The following is a 24,607-nucleotide window of genomic DNA, read 5'->3' on the forward strand; positions in this document are numbered from 1 at the left end:
CGCTGTACACTTGAACATGAAGAGACAGTCCCTGCTCGACAGAGCTTACAATCTAATTAGGACAAACGAGACAAGGGAATATTAAAGTGAGGATGATAAAATAAGTGTTATGAACAAGTGAATAAGGGTTAGGAGTTAAAAGCAGGATCAAAAAGGTGGACTTTTAGCTTAGATTTGAAGACGGCCAGAGATGGAGCTTGACGCTCAGGAAGTCTATTCCAGGCATATGGTGCAGCAAGATAAAAGGAAGGAGTCTGGAGTTAGCGGTGGAGGAGAAGGGTGCAGATAAGAGAGATTTACCCAGTGAACGGAGTTCCCGGGGAGGAATGTAGGGAGAGAGAGAGTGGAGAGGTAGAGGAGCTGAAGAGTGAATGCAATTATAGGTCAATAAGAGGAGTTTGAACTGTATGCGGAAACGGATAGGAAGCCAGTGAATTGACTTGAGGAGAGGGCTAATATGAGCATAACGACACTGGCGGAATATAAGTCGTGCAGCAGAATTTTGAACAGACTGAAGAGGAGAGAGATGGCTAAGTGGGAGACCTGAGAGAAGCAAGTTGCAATAGTCTAAGCGAGAGGTGATAAGAGTGTGGATGAGGGTTCTGGTAGAATGCTCAGAAAGGAAATTTTGGTGATATTATAGAGAAAGAAACAACAGGTTTTAGCAGTCTGCTGAATATGTGAAGAGAAGGAGAGGGAGGAGTCGAAGATGACCCCAAGGTTAGGAGCTGATGAGACAGGAAGGATGAGAGTGTTATCCACAGAAATAGAGAATGGGGGAGGAGGAGAGGTTGGTTTAGGGGGAAAGATAAGAAGCTCAGTCTTGATCATGTTTAGTTTCAGATGGCGCTGAGACATCCAGGCAGCAATGTCAGACAGGTAGGCTGATACTTTGGCCTGGATTTCGGCTGAGATTTCTGGTGTGGAGAGGTAGATCTGGGAGTCATCAGCATAAAGATGATACTGAAAACCATGGGATGAGATCAGAGTACCAAGGGAAGAAGTATAGATGGAGAAAAGGAGAGGTCCTAGGACAGATCCCTGAGGTACACCAACTGACAGTGGGATAGAAGTAGAGGAGGATCCACTAGAGTATACATTAAAGGTACGCTGGGAGAGATAAGAAGAAAACCAGGAAAGAACAGAGCCCTGAAATCCAAGTGAGGACAGTGTATCAAGGAGTAGGCTGTGATCAACAGTGTCAAAAGCAGCAGATAGATTGAGAAGGGTCAGGATAGAATAGAGACCTTTGGATCTGGCCAGGAGCAGATCATTGGAGACTTTAGCGAGCGCTGTTTCAGTTGAATGAAGGGGGCGAAAGCCAGATTGAAGTGGATCAAGAATAGCTTGAGATGAAAGAAAGTCAAGGCAACGGTGGTGAACAGCACGTTCAAGTATCTTGGATAGGAAAGGGAGGAGGGAGATGGGGGCGATAGTTGGAAGGACAGGTAGGGTCCAATGAAGGTTTTTTTTAAGGAGTGGTGTGACTACGGCATGTTTGAAGGCATCAGGAACAGTCACAGTGGAAAGTGAAAGATTGAGGATATGACAGATAAAAGGGATGACAGTAGGAGAGATATTGTTAAGTAGATGGGTGGGAATAGGATCGGAGGAACAGGTAGTTAGTTTCAAGGAGGAAAGAAGATGTGTAGTTTCCTCTTCAGTGAAGGAAGAAAAGGAGGCAGGGGTTGGAGGGTTGAGAGAATGGTCTAAGGGAAGGAGAGGTGGAGGTGACCTGGTTGAGAATTCAAGTTTAATCTTGTGAACCTTATCATGAAAGCCAGAGTCTGGGGGGAAAGTGAAAGGGGAGTTGGAGGTGAAGGCACTTTGAGGAGCTATTAGTAGTAGTAGTAGTAGAGAGTTCAGTGTAGCAAAGACGTCGAGGGTTTGAGCCAAGAGAATTTGTCAACTGGATGTAATAGTCCTGTTTGGCAAGTAAAAGAGCAGACTGGAAGGAGGTCAGCAAGAATTTGAAATGTATGAAGTCAGCATGGGCACGGGATTTTAGCCAAAGGTGTTCGGCAGAGCGGGCACAGGAATGTAGATAGTGGATTCTAGAGGTCAGCCAAGGTTGGGGTTTGGTACATTTTACAGAACGGGAAATGGGAGGAGCAAGAGTATCCAGAGCAGAGGAGAGAATAGTATTATAGGAAGAGACAGCCTCATTGACAGACTTGGATAACATTGTGGTAGAGAAGAGATTTGAAACACTGGAGGACAGAGTAGAAGGGTCAATAGCCTGAAGATTCCTAAATGTATTGGTTAAGATTGGATGGGACTGGGGAGGAGGGTGTTTAAGTGTGAAAGTTATCAGATGATGGTCAGAGAGGGGTAGAGTTGAGGCACAGAAACTGGAGAATGAGCAGTTTGAGAAGAGGATAAGATCAAGACAGTGGCCGTTCTGGTGAGTGGGGGCAGTGGAGCACAGTTGAAGATTGACAGAGGATGTTAAATCAAGAAACTGCGAAGCATAAGAGTCAGGGAAGGAGATGAAGGTTCAAAAAAGAAGGAAAGCCAAGCATCAGTCAGTGAGAAAGGGACTTATCAGGGGGTCAATAAATGACTGCTACTCGGAGAGGCAGAGGAGCAAATAAATGGATGGAGTGGTCTTCGAAGGAAGAAAAGCAGTGAGACTGAGGTAGAAGAGGTTGAAATCTTCAAGATTTCATGAAGTACTACTATGAAGTAGTAGCCCCACACCACCTCCACGGCCAACCGGGCCAGGAGTATGAGAGAAAAGATAACCTCCATGGCATAGGGCTGCAACTGAAGCAGAGTCTTCAGGGTAAAGCCAAGTTTCAGTTAGGGCAAGCAGATGGAGAGTACGAGAGATAAAGAGGTCATGGATGTAGGAAAGTTTGTTACAGACAGAGCGGGCATTCTACAGAGCGCAACAGACTGTCCAGTGTCGGGCTATAAGTATCGATCCAGGCTTCTTTCTCAGTTGAAACTGAATTAAAGATACTGGGTATAGTGTTACATCCATGCCTTTTTCTTCGAAAATCAAGTGGCTCAACTCGCCAAGAAAATTTCTGTACTTTAAGAAACTTAAGAAGGATTAGACATTGTGGTTGTTCAGACTCTAGTTTTGAGTCAACTAGACTACTGTAATGTTCTCTTTGTAGGCTGCTCACAGTTGCTTTTGAAGAAATTGCAGACTTTATAGAATGTAGCAGTTTGCTTAGTTTTCTCTGCAAAAAGAAAAAAATCAATAGGGTTATACCATTACTGATCACAGCGCATTGGCTTTCAATTCGAGCTAGGGTGTACTTCAAAGTTTTTATATTTAGGACATTACATTAACTTTTCTATGTTAAGGATGTTATAATACGGCTGAGAAATAGCTTGTCGCTGTCTTCCTTCCTTTAAAGCTTTTAGAAAAGGTTGCTCCAATCTCTGTTCTCCTTTACTGGAGTCTAGTTTTGGAATGATCTTCCCGCTATTATTAGATTTTCTGATGGTCTTTCACGATTCAGGAAGTCCTTGAAGACATGTTGGTTTGAGAAGTTTCTGTGTTGAGAGCTGTAACGAGTGATATTTTTTTACTAGTACTTATTTTTATTGTAATTCCCAGGTACACTTGGTTTTCTTTCATATATAAACTACACAGATCCCTCAAGGTTGTTGCGGTATAAAAGTATTGTTTAGTAAGTGGTACGTTGTTATAAATGTTCCCTCAGTATGTGTGGGTTTCTCAGCAGCAGATGCTCTGTACACAGCGCAGCTGGACCAGTAGAGAACAAAAGCTTTTAATCCAGATCCCCTCCTCTCATTCTGTGTTTTTCCTCTGTTTCAGATTCTTCTTTTAAGCAGGATGGGGCTCTGGGGCAGATCCTGGGTGCAAACAATGTCTCGCCCTGTAACAATGCAGAGATCTGGGGAGGGGGGAGGGATTGCTAGTACTATGGACCTTGTATCATAATTTAATTTGTTTCTTGTTTCCATTAGAGCCAAAATCTTCATTATCGATTGGAATCATTATTGGGGTGATCGCTGGGGTGCTGCTTCTGATCATTGCTGTGGTGGCTGGAGTCATCGTCTATAAGAAGAAACAGAAGGGTAAGAGAGGAGGTCATGGATCTCTGCAGGGTGTGGAAGACCTTGTATAAATGACTTGTTTCCAGAGCTGCATGATGAACTTCTGCACCCCTAATGATCTGTCATGTCCAGGGAGGAGTAATTTGTATTGTTTGGCATCCAAAACACAGTGTTGGCACCTGTACCCCCCCCCCCCCCCCTTTCATATTGAACAGTGACTGGCTGAACACTAAACACCTTCTCCCGGTATTGTACTAAGGAGTATATGGTTCATGTCTGCATCATCTTCCCCCACCCCACTCATGTTATAATCTGTCTTAGCTATGTGGCCTCTTCCCTTTCCCTCCAGCTTTGTATTGAGGGAAACCTGGCTGAGCTCCGTGCCCCCTCAGTCCCTTTGTTTTACAGTAAGGATTGCCGAACTCTGGTTCGTAGCACTGCAGTCCATCATTGAGACTAATCCTTCCCCCTTCCCCCATTCCTGCTGTCCCACACAGTGAGATATTTAGAAAGACAGATATGGGCAGGTTGACATTTCTTGGTTCTCTTGAGTAAAGTGATGTGGTAGGTTCTCTTGCAATGCAGAGGAGTGCTGGATAGTTCAGGCTGCCCCGAAGCTATCTGTATAACTAGACAGGGAGCTGCTGAAGATGGCAGCACAGAATCTACAAAGCATATTTTTAACATTGTGGCCAGTGTGGTGGTGTTTTTGTTGTTTTTTCTAAAGAAAGCTGACTTCAGTGTCTGAATATTTATCCCTTTCAGCCATATTAAACACTTTGTTTCAGGGGTTTTATTTCTCAGACAACAAAAAATAATAAAAAGTAAAAAGACAAAATAATTTAAAAAAATGTCAGGTCCCAGAAATCTCCCACTGTTGCCATAAAAGAAAAAAGGAGCATCTCGCTGATCCTTGGCACATTCCCCCTGTCCCCTGAGCCTCTTACCTCATTTGTGGGCTGGTAAATTCCTCAGGAGAGGAGCCAGTCCCCAGTTACTCCTTCCCTACTGATGGTGTAACACAAATGGTGTTACAGACTGACTGGCTGGGTATGTTCCGAGGACTGGGTTGACATTCCCTGAATGAATGGGATTGCATGTTCAGGTGACTGTCCATCCGGGTGTACCACTAGCAGATCAAATATCATGCTGGTTTTTCTCATTCTGAGCATATCAGGTTTTGGAGGAATTGTCACACCAAGAAAGAAATTGGGCAGAGAGAAAATGGTTCATATAGTCCTTGCATATCATGAGAATTCTATGTTTATATGATCAGGATATTGATTAATCTGTGGTTCTCATTTTTCAGGTGGATACAATGCAGCCCCTGGTAAGTGTCCAGAGCCTCAGATCCTGTCTCCCTGGGGTTTCACTGCTGTTTGTAGATTTGGATAATTGATACAATGGGTCCTGGGTTATATAAAAAAGTCTTTTTCTTGGGCTGTTTGAAAACCTCTCACACATAGTAACACAGTAAATGGCGGCAGATAAAGACCTGTACGATCCATCCAGTCTGCCCAACAAGATGCATGGAGCAGGTAAACTTACAGATATAGTAGCACTACATGGGTATATTTACCCACAGTGTAAAGATGCGCCTGAGGGTAGGATTTGAAGTTACTACAGGTTTTTCGAAAGTATATGTGTAGTTTTCCTCAGAAAAACTGTGTGCAATACTTAACACATGTAAACGTGTGCAGCTGGTTTTCTTGGGGTAACTTCCACAATTTCATTTTGAAATTTCACTTTGAAAATTAATGTAAGGTCTGTTGGTAAAAATTACTCACATGCTTTATGCCAATGTGGTTAGTTTTGAAAGTGACCCATAAATGCTTTCACTTTCATCCTGCAATTTTAACCAGTAAATATTTCAGGTTACCCTATATACTTGAATATAAACAGATTTTTTTGACCAAAGAAAGGCATTGAAAATTCCATCTGTTTGTTTTTGTTTATATTCGAGACTTCCACCACCAAAAAAAAAAAAATCAGAAGAGCTGCTCTTCCGGCTCCAATCCCAAAATGGCTTCCATGACCTCCAGTGGCAATTTTGCAAGACTGCTTCTAAAAACCACAGCAGTCTTTTTCACTGCAGACAGGGCCGTGCCAACACGGTAAGCGAGGTAAGCATGGCAGGGGGGTGCTTCCCTCTAGGGGGCGCCGCCGCACCATGCTCACCTCGCTCGCCCTCCCCCAACATCCCTTTTCTTTTTTTTCCTTTTTAAATGTACCTCCGTAGCTGTTCCGGCAGCGCAGCATCAGTGAAGGAGGCGGCGCTCCCGACGTCGCTAGCCTTCCCTTCGCTGTGTTCCGCCTTCTTCTGACGTCTGTGTATATGTGTATGGTGTGTGTTATGAGCTAGTAACGGACACAGGGTAAAAGGAATATTCTCGGCACAACCCCGAAATGATGGAATATATCAATCAGTGCTACCTCTGTAAAATACCTTATTATGGGGTAAATGTAACATAGTTACATAGTAGATGACGGCAGAAAAAGACCTGCACGGTCCATCCAGTCTGCCCAACAAGATAAACTCGTATGTGCTACTATTTTTGTATACCTTACCTTGATTTGTACCTGTCCTTTTCAGGGCACAGACCGTGTAAGTCTGCCCAGCACTATCCCTGCCTCCCAACCACCAGCCCCGCCTCCCACCACCGGTTCTGGCACACACCATATAAGTCTGCCCAGCACTATCCCCGCCTCCCACCACCGGATCTGGCACCCAATCTCGGCTAAGCTCCTTAGGATCCATTCCTTCTGAACAGGATTCCTTTATGTAGATTGTAAGCTCTTTGAGCAGGGACTGTCTTCTATGTTTGTGCAGCGCTGCGTACGCCTTGTAGCGCTATAGAAATGCTAAATAGTAGTAGTTTATCCCACGCATGTTTGAATTCCGTTACCGTTTTCATTTCCACCACCTCCCGTGGGAGGGCATTCCAAGCATCCACTACTCTCTCTGTGAAAAAGCACTGAAAACATCGTTAAAGCCCTTCCCTTACCGATTCCTTAGCGAATCGGTAAGCAACAGGAATGCATCAAGGAAATCGCATGCAAATGAGCTGGTCGCTGTTAGCTCATTTGCATGTGTTTTCCTTCCAAGCCAGTCGGCCAGCTTAGCATGCGCAGAGCAGCCAAGCGTTATGCTGGCTGCTCTGCGCATGCCAAGGATATCCTTTATGGGCGTCCTTCATTCAAAAAAAAAAAAAAAAAAAGTCGTCCCCATCGTTGCAGTCTTTCACATGCCAAGGACATCTTTCACTCCAAAAAAAAAAAAAAAAGGACTTCCCTAACAGCAGGAAGCTTGTCAGCAGCCTGAAACCTCAGAAGAGAAAGAGTGCTGAAAAGAGCCCCAATTAATTTAAGTGCTGCTGCTCTTCACTTGTGTAACATTTCCATTGTTTACTGCTTTGCATGTTAAAGACAGGCTTACATCAGGCTAGGAAGGACTCTCTGAAGAAAAAAAAAAAGCATCCAAGTGCTAGTTAGGGATGTCCAAGTACCTAACACCAGCTGGATGTCTTCCTGCAGCTTTTGTGATGGGCGTCCTTCTTGGATGTGTTTTTCCTACCTGCCTGAACTGACCACAACCACAGTTCTCTCAACAGTCCCCTCCAAGGTTGTTTTCAGCTTGGCCCCCCCCCCCCCAGAATCGGGACATGCAACGACGTCCAATTCAAAACATTTTGGACTTCCCTCCCTCCAGGTCTCTCAGCCAATCACAGCATGTTTAGCTAATACTGGTAACAGCTAAACACGCTGTGATTGGCTGAGAGAGACCAAAACATTTTGATTTGGACGTCCTTGCATGTCCCGATCCTGTGGCGGGGGGGGCAAGCTTGGACGTCCCTGACGAGCACTTGGATGTTTTTTTTTCCCTTCCAATTCCCTCGCAGCAGCCCCAACGAGAGGTGCAGACCACCCATTAGGTTTTCCACGGTTAGGCAATCAGAAAACTGTAGTGCATCTTATTACAATACGATTTATACACATTGTAATACTAACTAGTAAAAAAAGGCCCGTTTCTGACACAAATGAAACGGACGCTAGCAAGGTTTTCCTCGGAGTGTGTATGTTTGAGAGAGAGAGAGAGAGAGAGTGTGTGTGTCAGAGAGAGAATGAGGTAGAGACAGTGTGTGTGTGTGTGTGTGTGTGTGTGTGTGAGAGAGAGAGAGAGAGCGTGTGAGAGACTGTGTGTGTGTGACAGAGAAATAGAGTGTGATAGACAGGGAGTGTGTCAGAGAGAGTGTTTGTGAGAGACAGTGAGTGAGTGTGAGCCCCCCACCCTCTCTGGTCTCAGGACCCTCTCCCCACCTCCCTCTCCCCTGCCCCCCTCCAGCCAATCATGCCCAGTGACCCTCCTCTCCCCCTGCCCCCCCTGCAGCCACCCATGTCCAGCGACCCTTCCCCCCACCCCGGCGCATCAAACCCCCCCGCCACCCACAGCTGCCAGTGGTAACGCTGTCCGGCTGCTGCTGCTGCTGCTTCTCCTGTTGAGCAGCAGCAGCAGCAGCCACTACAAAAAGGAAAAAAGCGATAAATGTTTTTAAACCCAGGCAAAATAGTTCGCAAATACCCGAGTCTTAAAATGCAGTCTCTGCAGCCACTCCTCCTCTTGCCTCTCACGTCGCTGCGCTCCTCCGGGCTGCAGGTGGATTTGCACTGCTGGGCGGTTGGACTGTCAGTCCTTTATTTTCCTTTCCTGTTGCCGTGGGTGCCGTTTGTGACTGGCAGCGGGCGAGCGGGCAATCTGCCGGTTTATCTGCTTTTTTTTGGGGGGGGGCAGGATGCAGGTCGACGTGCTTCTGTGCGGTCAGGCTGGCGTTGGCGTGCGGGGTGGCGGGCTGCAGGTCGACTCGCGCTGCTATTGCAATGCTTAGGCTCTATGGATGACGTCATCCGAGGCTTCAGTCCCAGGTACAGCCAATCAGAATGGAGACACGGGCCCAGGCAGCTTCATGGAATGTTCATGGTGCAAATTATTATATAGGATTTGCTCATCTGCATTCCGTTTTCGTTAGCTGCTACCATGACAGGAAAATGCCCTTTTGTGCATGTCCCTGTTTACTACTTGCACGTTAAACTGGCTAGAACTAGTTTAAAACCCACGTTGCTGGTTCGTTAACTTTAGTGCATCTAGCCCTATGTCTCATGTAGAAACATTCCCTTGCAGCAGATCTGGGCATGGGGGGTGGGGGGATAATTTTTTTCACTGAAGATGACACTGCATTTATTTATTTATTGCATTTGTATCCCAAATTTTCCCACCTATTTGCAGGCTCAATGTGGCTTACAGAGTTTGGTTATGACATAATCATTCCATGATATCATACAATTAGTAATGTACAAAGATTAGGTGAGGGAAGAGAGAAGGAAGGTGTTAGGCAAGATATAAGGTAGACTTTAATAATTGGGTGAGTTGGTGAGGTAGTTTTGTAAGGCTATGGGTTCTCTTTGTAGTCCTTGTTGAACAGATGTGTCTTCAGAGATTTGCAGAAGTTATTTCATCAATAGCTTTCAGGGCTGTAGGTAGTGCATTCCACAATTGCGTGCTCATGTAAGAGAAGGTGGTGGCGTGTATCAGCTTGTATTTTAATCCTTTACAGCTGGGGAAGTGCAGATTGAGAAATTTGCAGGATGATCTTGTGGCGTTTCTGGGAAGCAAGTCCACAAGGTTTAGCATGTAGATTGGGGCATCTGCGTGAATGATTTTGTGTACAATCGTGCAGATCTTGAACGCAACTCATTCCTTGAGTGGGAGCCAGTGAAGTTTCTCTCTTAGGGGTTTTGCACTTTCATATTTGGTTTTTCCAAATATGAGTCTGGCGGTGGTATTCTGGGCTGTTTGGAGTTTTTTGATAGTCTGTTCTTTGCAGCCAGTGCATTACAGTAGTCCAGATGACTTATTACCAATGACTGTACCAAGATACGGAAGATATATCTTGGGAAGAAAGGTTTTATTCTTTTGAGTTTCCACATGGCGTGGAACATCTTTTTCGTTGTGTTCTTCACTTGAGTATTGAGTGTGAGGTTTCGGTCGATGGTAACTCCAAGAATTTTTAGATTTTCTGCGACGGGGAGAGAACAGTATGGTGTGGTTATTGTGGAGTAGTTGCTTTTGTTGTGTTGTGAGGTGAGTACGAGACATTGTGTTTTCTCTGCATTGAGTTTCAGCTGAAATGCATTGAAGTTGTAGGGAGGGAATAAACTTGAGAGACTGGGTATAGGGAGGCAGATGACTGCATTTTTCATGTAATGTTAAAAAAAAAAAAAAAAAAACACACATTTACCAATGCCACTGAAAGAGCAGCGGAATTCAGGGAATCCTGGAAAAGGTCCAGAGAGGTCCTGGATATGAGAATGAGGGTAAAACCTGAGATGGGGGAGGCTCTGTTGTATCAGAACAGGAAACAAATTGGGTAGACTGGACAGACCCTGGGGTGTTTCCCTATATAAATGTGTTCAACATTTCTATGAAACAAAATCTTTGCAGTCATGTTAGGGTTTCTCTGAGATGACCTGATGTGTCCTATCCTCCCTCTTTGTTGCTTTTTCTTTAAATCCTTCCAGTGCTTGTGACTGGTAGAGATTTGCGCCTGCGAAATGCAGTCGTTATAAATCCATAACCTTCAAGACTTCAAATTTCACTCTAAATCTAAAAAGTTTCTCTTCCTTTCTAACCATTTCCCATACACCGAGTGGGCTTGTACTCAGAAATATGTGAACATGAGGGCAAACATTGCGAGACAAATATCTCAATTACAGCTTCACATCATGAGGGGTGGGTTTTATACTCCCTTTGGAGGTGACTTTCGGGACAGGTGAACGTTTTATCTGCAAAACTCACACAGACTGCGCAGATACTTTCTGTCTGAAGCTCAGGTTCATAAAGACTGAAAAATTAGCACAGTCTCCAGTGGGAATTAAATGTGGCTTATTAAACATTTACCCCAGTCTGTTCTTTTCTATTTTCAGCGAAAGATGACGGATCTTCAACCTCATCCGGAGCTGGAGTTGGCCCCAATCCAGGTACTGAGGGGTGTATGTGTGTGTACAGTTCGATGTCCTAATATACATCTATATACAGGGAGAGAAAACTATGCAGATGAAGCATTCACTTGTACTGTCATCTGCAATGAAAGTGTGGGGTCTGACGCTTTCTACACAGCAGTGGCAGGTTGGGGAAAAACAGCCTCATGCTGTACGTAGTTATACACAGAAACATGCCAGAGGATGTGGTAACAGCAGTTAGTGTATCTGGGTTATAAAAAAGTTTGGACAAGTTCCTGGAGGAAAAGTCCACAGTCTGCTATTGAGACAGACATGGGAAACAACTGCTTGCCCAGGAGTTTGTAGCATGGAATGTTGCTACACTTTGTTACTCTTTAGGATTCTGGAATCTTGCTATTCCTTGGGGTTCTACATGGAATTTTGCCATGATTTGTGTTTCTGCCAGGTTCTTGTGACCTGGCTTGGCCACTGCTGGAAACAGGATACTGGGCTAGATGGACCATTGGTCTGACCCAGTATGTCTACTGTTCTTATGCAAAATGACGCTTCATCCTAAAATATATTGTATGTACAGCATGAGGTGTGTGTATGCAAATACTGCCATGTAGAAAGCAGTAGCATATGTTATATTCAAGGTGTGATGACAGGCTTGACCTACAAAACTGACACCACGTGCCCCACCAGATTCTGGTAGATGCCGTGGCCAGCCCAGTCAGCTGGATGTATTTCTCCCTGGGGAAGGAATAAAGAAATCCCCTTATAGTTCAGGCCACTGCCCCTGTTTCCAGGGTGCAGGTAATGTGAGCTGGTTGTGTCTGATGCACTTCTTCTGTATAATACTTTGCTATACTCAGAATACTGTGGCATTTAACCCATACTCAAATCACAGAAAAAGAAATGTTCTGATTTTGCCCAATACCTTTTTACTGACACCAATTTTTCTCCCTCTGCCTCTCTCATTTCAGCTATCATTTAAGAAGATATTTTGCTCTTTCAGAGGAGGGAAAGCCAAATTCTGTTCCAGCATCTCCTCTTTTGCTGTTCCTGGCTGAAGATTCTGACTCTTCCATGGACTTTTCATAATAATTTGTGGCAACAGTGGTTAGCATATCTGGGTTTAAAAAAAGGTTTGGACAAGTTCCTGGAGGAAAAGTCCATAGTCTGGTATTTTGACAAGGACCTAGGGAAGCCACTCCTTGCCCCGGGATTGGTAGCATGGAATGTTGCTACTATTTGGGTTTCTGCCAGGTACTTGTGACCTGGATTGGCCACTGTTGGAAACAGGATACTGTGCTACATGGACCCAGTCTGACCCAGTAAGCTATGCTTAAGTTCTTATGCTCTTGTTTTTTTTAACAGCAGTGTGTTTATAAATATCAGAAATGTCAGACAAAGATAAAATTTTAAGTTCTGGAGCAGACAAGTGCCAAGCTTTTTTTATTTTTTTTTATTTTGAGACTATATAAAAAACTATATTAAAAAAATCATGCTGAGTCAGACTAAGATCTATTGAGTCCAGTATCTGCCAATCTGATTAGTTTCTCTTAGCTCATTTCCAGGAATAAGCAATGACATTCTCAAGTCTAATAATGTGTTAGGAACTTTTCAAATTTCTTTTGAACTCTGTTTGTTGCTTTCGCTGTTGCTTGTATTATAGTGTACTAATTAATGTAATGTTTCCTCTGACAATAGATTCTACTACTTAATTATTCAGTGCCTGGAAAAAGAAATCTGATTTGATTGTGTTTTTGCTGATCTTTTTTTTGAAGAGTTAGGCGTTATCTGCATTAATATTTTCTGGTGTAAGGGGTATGTGCTTTAGTCTAGTCTTGGCCTACAATTGCAGCCTCTTAAACTTTTTTTCAGCCTAGACATTTTGTGATTTTTTTTTTTTCATTGAAGTGTGAATTTTTTAGACCTGCTTCTTTTGCCAATAAAAGATTCCATTTCTTCAGAAACACCTGATGCTGATTCACTGAAACCCAGAGGGAGGGAAGGAAGGTTCTCCTCTGGCCCATAGAAAGGAACTGAAGGGTTGCTTAGAGCAGATCTCCCCTCCAGTCCTCTTCCCAACTAGAGTCTCTGTATCTCTTGGGTAGCCATCTGGGGAGGGGGATATATGAAAGAGGAGGTGAAGCCTGGTGATCTTACTATATCTATTTCTGAGGAGTACATATTATAGCTGGTTCTTCATTTGCAGACCTAGCAGTGCATGTTTGGCAACTAATCCTACCTCTGCCGTTTATTTACTGTGTGACAGCTTTGAACTAGGTGACTTCTTTTGTAATACAGTGACAGTTGGTGGCAGCAGTGGGATTGGAATCTGGGTCTGCAGTTCTTATGGTTCTATGCTCTCTGCACTGTTTGTTTTCCTTTTCTGAGTATAGCCCTAAACTAATTTTTCAGCAGCTCTGCATTGTGACTGTTCATAGTAAAGAAACTTTCCTTTAGCTGTGAGTTGTACTGTATAGAATACAGATGGCAATTGTAACCATGTTTTAATTGCTCAATTGTGTTCTGGTTGAATGTAGTCAATGATACAGTGTGGGCTGGGATTGTGTATGAGCTCAGTATAGAACAGTTTACATATAACCCAGAGGATGGATTTGGTGACCATCAGATGCTGTCCAGGAATCCTATTCATGCTTTCACTAGGTCTACTGAAGCCATGTTGCCTAGTGAAAGTGGAAGACATCTCCCAGTATGCAGTTCAGCTTATTGTGATGGGGGAAAGAGTCAATGGTAAGGGAGAATCAAGGGGGTTAGAACCTGGTGAAAGAATTGGTAATGATGGGTCTCTGTTCCCCACTTCCAGCATGAGGATGTGATGTTTTCAATAAGAACAAATGTTAAGATTCATTGTCTCTGCCATTGTGATGTCACAGCTGCATTGTGATGTCACAAGGTGCTGGTCGAGCTGCCATGCTGGGTGATTTCTGGCTAGGGTTGTAAACTACAGTTAGCGCATCATCCCAAATCATTCAAACGGGTTGATCCAGTCCTTCTTTTCCTCCATTGGCTGCTTGGAGTTGTCATTCTGATTGCCCCGTTGATTTCCAGCATCACTCTGCGTGCAAAACCAGGGCAGGACCAGTCTGTTTGGTCTTCTTGGGGTGACTCTAATATAAATGAGGGCTGCGGATGACTTGGATTTCCTATTTGTTTTACTGGCCTGGCTCAGTTCTGTATTAGAAAAAAGGGAAAAAAAATCCAAACGCAATAGCAATAAAGTGAATAGACCTTGGCAGTGACTCATTTCATTCCATGCTCACTGCCCGACAACTCGCTGATATTGGTCGCACATGTTGCAGAAAATTATTTCTCAATCAACAATCTTTAATGAATATCCTTAAGTGATTTTAAGAAATCCATTTATCTTAATCAGGTATATAGATATTTCACTGTCTCAGACCCATGCCAACATGACATGTGACATGTATCGCTATGCTGGGTCAGGGCTTGGTCCTAAACCGACACTGTTAAACATCTTGCAGCGTCTGAAGTAAATCTCTTATTTGGGACATTTTCTATGTTTTGATTCAGCTCTGTATTACTCGGGACACAGAGAATAAAGTGTTTTTACTCCAGTCTGTTGTCTGCCTTTCAATTCTTGGTTAAAAATACTTCTTAAGCTCTAGTATTGAAACATTGATTGGGGAGGGAAAGTTTTAATGAGGAAAATTTATTTATGTATTTTAAAATGTTTAACCCACCTAAAATGAGGCAGGTTAGAAAGGAATATACATAATAATAAGAACAGAAAACTAAAACATAACAAGTACTGTTAATTTATGGATTTAGACTACGTGCAGGGGTTCAAGATTTATTATATAACTAGACGCTCTCTGGTGGTGATAGTGCGCTGCTGGGATCCCCAAGCTAAGGCTCTAGCCAGCCACAAACGTAGCAGTAAAAATGCTATTGAGCAGCGATGTAATAGGCCCAATTGTGTGTGTGTGTGTGTGGGGGGGGGCATTGCTGTTTGGAAATGGGGTAGGTCAAGGCGTTGTTGCGTTTTGGTAATAGGCCATGAACCTGGAAGTTCAGGTCCTATGTACTGCATATATGTGCAAATACTAATTTCAGAAAGCTGATATTTTCAGGTCAGTCCACACCATTGAGGGGGTGTGGGTCGGGTGGGGGCTAATGTGTTACATATGTTCTCATGTTCCAAAGGAAATACACTTTCCCTGCTCAAAGATTTGAAGGGCTTGTCTCTGACAGACCTTGCCTGGTTTACATTGTTTTCATTTTAATTATTGTTGTGAACCATTTTGATGCTTTGCAAATGATAGTGATTAATTATACCACCATTAAACATAAGATAATACATAGAAATAAGATAAAATACAAAATGAAAATAAGAACCTTTTTTATGGGACTAACTTTTTTTCACTAGTTTTGAAGATCAGAACAATTTTCCACAGCTCCAGAAAATATGGTCAAAATTGAATATGAAACATAACAGCGTTCCAGTGAAAGTCTCACAGGGAAAGGGGGGGGGAGGGGGAAACAGGGAGAGGTGGATGGGTGAACAGGTGACAAAGCAGCATAATTTTGTTTTAAGCTGAGCTCATGCTGTAATATTTTCTGACTAATACAAAGAGAACATTTTTTACAATTATTAAAACTTTATTGAATGTTACAGAAAAGTACAAGATATAAAATATTAACGTGTGCTTCATTACAAAAAGTGTCTGCCACATCCAGAATATTGTTTTATTACTTAACATCTGTGACCCCCAAAAAAGAAAGAAAAATGATACCTTAGTTGAAAGTTGGTCCATCTGTAAGCATAACTGCTGCCAGTTGTTACAGAGTAAAAAAAAAAAAATGATTACAAAGTGTCAAGTTCTTGGATCTTCACTACAAAGTAGCAAGGCTAAAGGAAACAAATGCTTATCTGATTTCTTGCAGGCTTTAATATTCTACTGTCTTCGTTGCTACATATCTGGAAGAAAATAAACAAGACTTTATTCTTCTCTATTCTTTTAAATATAAGATTTTACTCTTCATTCTTTTCCTGATACGAGTATATTACTGTTGTGATTTGAATAGTATTTATTGCGCTGTTCCTCTCACCTTCACGGTAACAATTAGTACTGTTGAATTTGAACACAGCACAGGGGACTGTTTAAAATGTAGTAACGCTCTTCTCTGAGGTGTGCATAAGTAAACCACTACTGCTTATTTCTATAGTGCTACTAGATGTACACAGCACTGTACATATGGGCAGAATTCAGTAAATGATACCCAAAACTTCTATGACATCATGCCTAGTTTCTGGGAATGCCCCTCATCCACCCATGCAAGCATTTTATAGAATAGGGTGCAGGGCAGATCTGCACCTCATGGGAGGTGGTGGAGATGAAAACGGTAACGGAATTCAAAAATGTGTGGGATAAACATAAAGGAATCCTATTTAGAAGGAATGGATCCACGGAATCTTAGCGGAGATTGGGTGACAACACCGGAAATTGGAAAGCAAAACCAGTGCTGGGCAGACTTCTACGGCCTATGCCCTGATCATGACCTGAATAGATATAGATGGGCTGGAGTGTAAATTGTAAGGGGCTTCGATGTTAGCTTGAGAACTTTTAGTACAACAAGCATGCATGGGAGAAACACAAAGGAATCCTATTTAGAAGGAATGGATCCACCGAATCTTAGTGGAGATTGGGTGGCGACATCGGTAATTGAGAAGCAAAGCCAGTTCGACGTTCGCTTCAGAACTTTTAGTACAGGAACCGTGCTGGGCAGACTTCTACGGTCTGTGCCCTGAGAATGACAAGGACAAATCAAACTCAGGTGTGTGTGTGTGTGTGTGTATATATATATATATATATATTGCATAGCAAGTAAAATGAGTTTATTTTGTTGGGCAGACTGGATTTACTATGTTACTCTTTGGGGTTCTATATGGAATGTTGCTACTAATTGGGATTCTGAAATCTTGTAACTCTTTAGGATTCTAGAATCTTCAGAACTCTTAGTTCAAGAACAATGGTCTGTGCCCTGAGAATGGCAAAGACAAATCAAACTTTGGTATAAAGTATCACATACCATGTAAAATGAGTTTATCTTGTTGGGCAGACTGAATGGGAAAATTAGGTTCTCACCTTGGTAATTTTCTTTCCTTTAGTCACAGCAGATGAATCCATCTCTATCTCCCCCTCCTGGTAGGTGGACACAACCCATTCGTAATGGATTCATCTGCTGCTGATGACAAGGAAGGGACCGTAAGGTCTTTATCTGCCGTCATTTACTATATTACACTTTGGGATTCTACATGGAATGTTGCTACTAATTGGGATTCCGGAATCTTGTAACTCTTTAGGATTCCAGAATCATCAGAACTTTTAGTACAAGAACAGTACTGGGCAGACTTCTACAGTCTGTGCCCTGAGAATGGCAAAGACAAATCAAACCAAACTCGGGTATAAAGTATCACATACCATGTAAAATGAGTTTATCTTGTTGGGCAGACCAGGTGGACTGTTCAGGTCTTTATCTGCTGTCATTTATTATGTTACTATGGCCTGTCATCGTTCACTGTCATGAAGACATTAGGGACCAGCACTCCAAGACCACATCTGAAAATCTCTCGTGGGCTCCTGCACCCATCAGAATTTAGGGTTCTCACACATATAGATTTGGAACTATTTGCCTTTCCAAATGCAGCCCCAAGACAAGTCACAATTCAGGTACAGTATGTATGAACAAAACCTGTGCCATGCTGACCAAGAGCAGTATTGGCCAATCTGGTTCACTACAAAGTACTTGGCAGAGAGTTGGTATCTCAAGTAATTGAGGGTTTAAGTAACTTCCCAAGGTCATAGGGAATGTCAGCAAGATAAGTGGGAGTTGAAGCCTAGATTTCCTGCTTCTGACTTGCTGCTTTCACCTCTAGGCTACTCTGCCCTATCCTTAACTCATTGTAAGAAATCAAAGATAATAGACTTATTTTTTATATAAGATGGACGTCCCTTCTTTAGCTGAACTTTTCCCTCTGCAGTGTGTCTGAAATGTGAAACATGAAGTAGGGCCAAGATGGGCAGGCAGAGGGTGGGGTCGGGGTGTGGAATGAGAGTGTGCATAGGATGGATTGGGGAGGTAAACAGAGGCAAGTGGGGAAGAGAAACAAGGGTAAAAGCGAAGTGATATCCCAGAAAACAAGAAAGAAAAGGTGTAGATGAACTATGAAGGGCACAAAGATGCATTTATCACATCTGGCAGGACTTCAAAAGCACAGACCAATGACCCAAAAGAGTCTGAATCGACGTGACTTTCCCATGCTGAAAGTGGCATCCTGTGGCAGACATCGAAATAACTACACCTTGTGCCAAGAATGGGTTGTGGTACAGAAACCTGATGGTAGCTAACGGGGTCTTTCACTAAGCTGTGATACTGTTTTTAGCATACACTGATTGGTGCATGCTAAATGCTAGAGACGCCCATAGGAATATCCATTCCTACCCTAGCTGAGGTAATATTCTTACTTTCTCTTAATCTCTTACCTATCTATTTGTTCCATCTTTGCTTACACCCTACACTGTCTCTTAAAACATTCTATTATGTATTGTGTTGATATTGTAAGTAGTATACCATGCCATACTTTGTACTATTTGAATATTTTTACTGCTGTGATTGTCTATTGCTCATGTTTGATCTATTCTTACTGTATACCGCCTTGAGTGAATTCCTTCAGAAAGGCAGTAAATAATAAATAAATATAATCAGCACACACTGAAAATGCTACAGCTGCTTAGTAAAAGATCCCTTAAAAATCCCTGTCCATCTCTAGAGGCAAAAAAAAAAAAAAGTAACCCCTAGAATTTTTTGCCATTTTTTCAACAAGAAACTTTATGTACTTAAGTAGTCATCATACTATTAAACAACATTTAATTATCATAAGCTATGTTGGTGTTACTACCTGCAATTTTTGTGTGTTAAAAACACAGTAAAATAATATAATTCAAAATGAAACAATTAACAAAGTGTCAGAATTTCACAGTCACTGAGAAGGCTCAAAGTATCCATCCCCAGCTTTAACACAGGGCTTCAGTCACTTTGGGACATTCTTAACAGCCTTGTCGATCCGGTGCCTGTGGCAGGCTGTCCCAGATCATCTGCAGCCCTTCCTTGAGTTTGGCGATAACTTGTGATTTCAGGAACAGCTTGTGATTGTTGGAATGTAATTGTATTTTACATGCATTGCCTGTCACCTATTATTTCTCTGTGATTACTCTGTGACCTCTGATGTGAATTACTTAGAGAGGTCACACTGCTATGCAACTTCCTGTGGGGGTAGATGCAGCAGATGCAGCACATGGAGCACATGGAGCTCATGTTCTCTCCTAACCTGAGAGGATCTACTATGGTGTGAGCATCCATTACCATCTAAGCACATGGAAGGAGCTGATAATACAAATGTATAGTAATATGTATATATAAGCCTGTCTGATTATAATCTAACTACAAACTGTGAGTAAACAGATGTTTTGTTACTTCAACTTTAAAGTGACTCAGCAGTGAATTATTCAGGGGTGAATGAGAGAGAGATGAAGAAAGAAATTAACATTTCTAAAGCTGAAGCTGTGTGTACTAAAATCTGCTAGTTATTTACTACAAATAATCCAACAAAAGGGTTATGGGCCCAGGGTCCAGGAATTGAAAAAGAAGAGAAATATTACCAGGCAGAAAAAAAGGCCACATTTTTCTCTTAAGTTTTAAAGGAAAGATTCAGTCTGTCTCTCTCTCCCCCCACACAGCAGACAGAAGGCTAAGAAAATGGCTGAGGGAAGAAATTCACCATTGTTCTATTCTCTCAAGGTGCCTAAATTAACTGAGTTTAATTATCAGCAGTGGGAATTAAGATTCATATGTTTCCTTCGAGCAAAAAGATTAGATATATGCTTAGACCAAGACAGAACAGCTGAAAATATGGCTGAATGGGACAATGCAAACTATTATGTGAAGTGCATGCTTTTGGAAGCTCTCTCAGAGAAACAAGCCATATTAGTGGAGGGAAAAGATACACCAAAGGACATTTTATATAAACTGAGAACTATATATGCAACTACATATGCAAAGCAGCAACCAATTTGGCTGGCAGAGTTGAATGAAACCAAATTAAGGGATAAAAGTAAATGTAATGATCACATTATGCATCTTATGTCTTCATTTCAAAAGCTAGAACTTTCTGGAATTCCCATGTGTGATGCATTGAAAAGAGCATTTCTTTTTACCTCACTATCAAAGAAGTTTGATGTTTTTAGGTCTGTAAATGAGGCCATTGAAGGGCAATCTTTTGAACAGGCAACATCAAAACTAAGGCAGGAATGCATAATAAATGATTCTGAGGAGATGTGTTCTCAAAGTCAGTCAGAGAGAAATGAAACAAATTTCTTGGCAAAGAACAGAGGAAGGCGGAGCTATGGGAAAACTCCACCCAAGGGCAAGCTGATTTGCTACTCATGTGGAAAGGAGGGACATGTATCTAAATGGTGTAAGGAAACACAAAACACTCCCTCTAGCTCACCTAAGCCAATGGAACTAAAGAATTTTCAAACCAGGAAATGTATGAAGGACAAAGATAAACACAAGGGCTTTCTAATGGCAGAAAAATCTTTGACTATGGTAAATAATAATTCAAATGAAAGTACTTGGATTTTGGATTCGGGGAGCACATGCCATTTAACCAATTGTAAGGATTTCTTTCAGGAAATGTGTCCAGAGGAAGGTATTCTTAAAACTGCAAACGCAGGGACTGCTAAGATCCAAGCAAAAGGTATTGGATTCTTAAAATGCAAAGTGTCTAATGAAGTTAAAGAAATTCCTGTAAGTGATGTCTTGTATATTCCCCAAGCAGTTTGCAATATGCTTAGTGTATCTACATTAGATAAGAAGGGATTTGTGATTCATTTTGAAAACAGTAAGTGCACAATCTCTAAAAATGATGAAGTGTATGCTGAAGCTTTTATGCATAATGATGTTTATAAACTGAGCATTTCAGGTGAAGCCTCACATATGGCGCAAGTAAGGAAGAATGATGGTAAATGTAGTCTGGAAATCTGGCATCGCCGCCTGGGACATCGTGATTCTAAGGTGATCCAGGATCTTTACAGTAAGCAACTGGCCACCGGCATTCAGATAAGTGAAGATGCTGGTAAAATGGAGAAATGCATAGACTGTGTTACTCAAAAAGGTGTGAGACCCTCATTTCCTGCATACACAGGAAATAGGAGTAATAAAGTGCTGGACTTAATACACAGTGACTTATGTGGACCGTTTAATATCCCATCATTGGGAAATAACAGATTTGTGCTAATATTCTTGGATGATTTCTCTAGATATTGTGTGGCCTATTTGCTGAAAGAGAAAAGTCAAGTCACAGACATGCTGAAGAAATACGTAGCCATGGTGAGCAATAAATTTGAAAGAAAACCAAAGGTTCTTCAGACCGACAATGGTGGTGAGTTCACTTCACAAAGCATGCACACATTTCTAGAACAAGAAGGCATTCAACATATCACAACAGTAGCTTATACACCAGAGCAAAATTCTGTTGCAGAGAGAAAATTTAGGTCAATTGTGGAAATGACCAGATGTATGCTGTCAGATAGCAATCTCCCTAAAAAACTATGGGGGGAAGCCATTCTCACAGCAGTGTACCTACAAAACAGAATGCCAACTAAAGGCGCTGAGCGCACACCACATGAGACATGGCATGGTAGGAAGCCAAACCTGTCACACATAAGAACATTTGGAAGTACAGCATATGCTCATGTACCAAAGCAAAGAAGGCATAAGCTGGATTCCACAACAGAAAGGGGCATTTTAGTTGGCTATACTCCAGGACACAAAGGATATAGAATTTTGAATCTGAAAACTGGCATTGTTGGCATAAGACATGTTACATATTTTGATGAAAACAAAAGGGTTGATAAAGGCTGGATTATCCCAGATGAGCCTTATCATCCAGAATATGAAACTAGAACCATAATAGACATGCCAGTGTATATAAATGCCATACCAAGGCAGATGTCTGAAAGCAACTCACCTGTATCTAACGAGGAACAGGCAGAGGAAGCAGACACAGAAAGGATCATTGAAGAAGACAGTACAGTTGGAGAAGGGGAATCAATTGGAGAAGGACTCTCAGATTTAGAGGATGCAGAAAGGTCGGACCAACCTGTTGTCAGACGCTCATCCAGGGAAAACAAAGGTGTTCCACCCCTAAGACTGTCTTACCTAACAAAGTCAGCAGAAGCTCAAGAGCCCTTAACATGGGATGAGATTGAGAAAATGCCAGCAGAAGAAGCTGCTGAATGGCATAAAGCTGCACAGGAAGAAATTGATGCATTGGATAAAAATAATACTTGGATTCTTACAAAATTACCTCCTGGCAAGAAAGCTATAGGATGCAAATGGGTATTCAAGTTAAAAAGGAATGCACAAGGAAAAGTGGAAAGGTATAAAGCCAGATTAGTGGCAAAGGGATATCTTCAAAAATATGGAGAAGATTTTGATGAAGTGTTTGCACCTGTAGTGAAACACACGACAATCAGAACACTTCTGAGCATTGCAGTCTCAAAAGGCATGCAAGTCAAACACATTGATGTGAAAACAGCGTTTCTTCACGGAGATATAACTGAAGACTTGTACATGGAACAGCCAACAGGTTTCATAAATACAAAACAAAGACAGCTAGTGTGTAAATTAAACAAAGGTCTTTATGGATTAAAGCAAAGTGCAAAATGTTGGAATGATAAATTGCATGAAATATTGACAAATTTAGGATTTAAGCAAGGTGAAGCAGATAAATGTTTGTACACTAGGTGCACAAATGGACAATATGCATACATTTTAGCTTTTGTTGATGATCTGCTCATTGCAAGCAAAAGTGAGCAAGAGTACAAGGACATTGTAAAGTGTTTAAACCTCAATGTTGAGATAAAAGAACTTGGAAATGTGTCATACTATCTTGGTATAGAAATTGAGAAACAAAATGATGGTTCTTATCTTCTAAGCCAGAAGCAGAAAATAAATGAGCTTATTGAAAGTTTAGGTATGCAAGATGCCCAAGTTGTAAGCACTCCCATGATCACTGATTTTCTGAAGGATGAAACAGTAAGAGAACCTTTACCAGATAACATCCAATATAGATCAGCCATAGGTAAGCTTTTATATCTAGCTACCACATACAGGGCTGATATAGCAAATGCAGTAGGAATTTTGAGCAGAAGAGTCAGCTCACCTACCAAATCAGATTGGACTGCAGTTAAAAGGATGGTAAGGTATTTAAAGGGTACCATTGATTGTAAATTAAAGATTTCAGCCAATAGTAATCCAAAACTAATATGTTACTGTGATTCAGATTGGGCAGGGGATCATTCTGATTATAAATCCACAAGTGGATATGTGTTTATGTATGGAAATGTACACATTTCATGGGCCAGTCATAAACAAAGTATTGTGAGTTTGTCTTCTACAGAAGCTGAATATGTGGCCGTATCGGAAGCGTGCAGAGAACTGATGTGGATTGAAAAACTTTTGCTGGATTTTGGAATAGCTGAAAAGAGACCAATCCAGATAATGGAAGATAATCAGAGCTGCATCCGACTGTCACAGAATGACAAGGTTCAGTCACGCACCAAGCACATCGCAACGAAATACCACAACGTGCGAGAGTTGGTGAAAGAAGGGGTCATCAGTCTACACTATTGTCACACCAGTGAGATGACAGCTGACATCATGACCAAACCGTTACCCAGAGAACATTTTGTGAATCTGCGTATAAAGCTTGGACTTTGTATGAATAAATAATTGCATGACAGTTATGCATGAGAAGGGGTTTGTTGGAATGTAATTGTATTTTACATGCATTGCCTGTCACCTATTATTTCTCTGTGATTACTCTGTGACCTCTGATGTGAATTACTTAGAGAGGTCACACTGCTATGCAACTTCCTGTGGGGGTAGATGCAGCAGATGCAGCACATGGAGCACATGGAGCTCATGTTCTCTCCTAACCTGAGAGGATCTACTATGGTGTGAGCATCCATTACCATCTAAGCACATGGAAGGAGCTGATAATACAAATGTATAGTAATATGTATATATAAGCCTGTCTGATTATAATCTAACTACAAACTGTGAGTAAACAGATGTTTTGTTACTTCAACTTTAAAGTGACTCAGCAGTGAATTATTCAGGGGTGAATGAGAGAGAGATGAAGAAAGAAATTAACATTTCTAAAGCTGAAGCTGTGTGTACTAAAATCTGCTAGTTATTTACTACAAATAATCCAACAGTGATGTCATGATGTCATTAACAGGTAGCTTTACAGAGCGAACATGCAAAAATCACTGCGTGGTCACACTAAAGAGTCTATGACTTAGCTACGTTTAAAGATAATCTGATTGTACTTGGTACATAAATGTAAATAGCAACCAGAAATAACGCTGTAAAATTTCATGTTGCAATTCCAAACAGTTGCTGAGAAAACAGCAAAAGCTTCTAGGGGGTTTACTCTGTGTCCAAACCTTATCCA

The 24,607-nt window shown here is 41.8% G+C and overlaps 1 protein-coding gene and 1 long non-coding RNA gene across 2 annotated transcripts in view; both read left to right on the plus strand.

Annotated features, from left to right (window-relative positions):
- LOC115464332 (major histocompatibility complex class I-related gene protein-like) overlaps nt 1–5,433 on the plus strand; it is a 52,433-nt gene extending 47,000 nt beyond the window's left edge. Inside the window, exons 5-7 of the mRNA XM_030194720.1 lie at nt 3,949–4,059; nt 5,014–5,088; nt 5,348–5,433. Coding sequence (XP_030050580.1) covers nt 3,949–4,059; nt 5,014–5,088; nt 5,348–5,433 — 272 coding nt within the window. The remainder of the gene's footprint in view (nt 1–3,948; nt 4,060–5,013; nt 5,089–5,347) is intronic.
- Nucleotides 5,434–11,020: 5,587 nt separating this feature from the next.
- On the plus strand, nt 11,021–12,505 carry LOC115466178. Its single transcript, XR_003941508.1, has 2 exons — nt 11,021–11,070; nt 12,018–12,505. It is a non-coding gene; the product is annotated as an uncharacterized LOC115466178 (long non-coding RNA).
- The last annotated feature ends 12,102 nt before the right edge of the window (nt 12,506–24,607 follow it).

The sequence above is a fragment of the Microcaecilia unicolor genome, chromosome 3, assembly GCF_901765095.1.
Source record: "Microcaecilia unicolor chromosome 3, aMicUni1.1, whole genome shotgun sequence".
In the NCBI taxonomy this organism is placed as follows: Eukaryota; Metazoa; Chordata; class Amphibia; order Gymnophiona; family Siphonopidae; genus Microcaecilia; species Microcaecilia unicolor.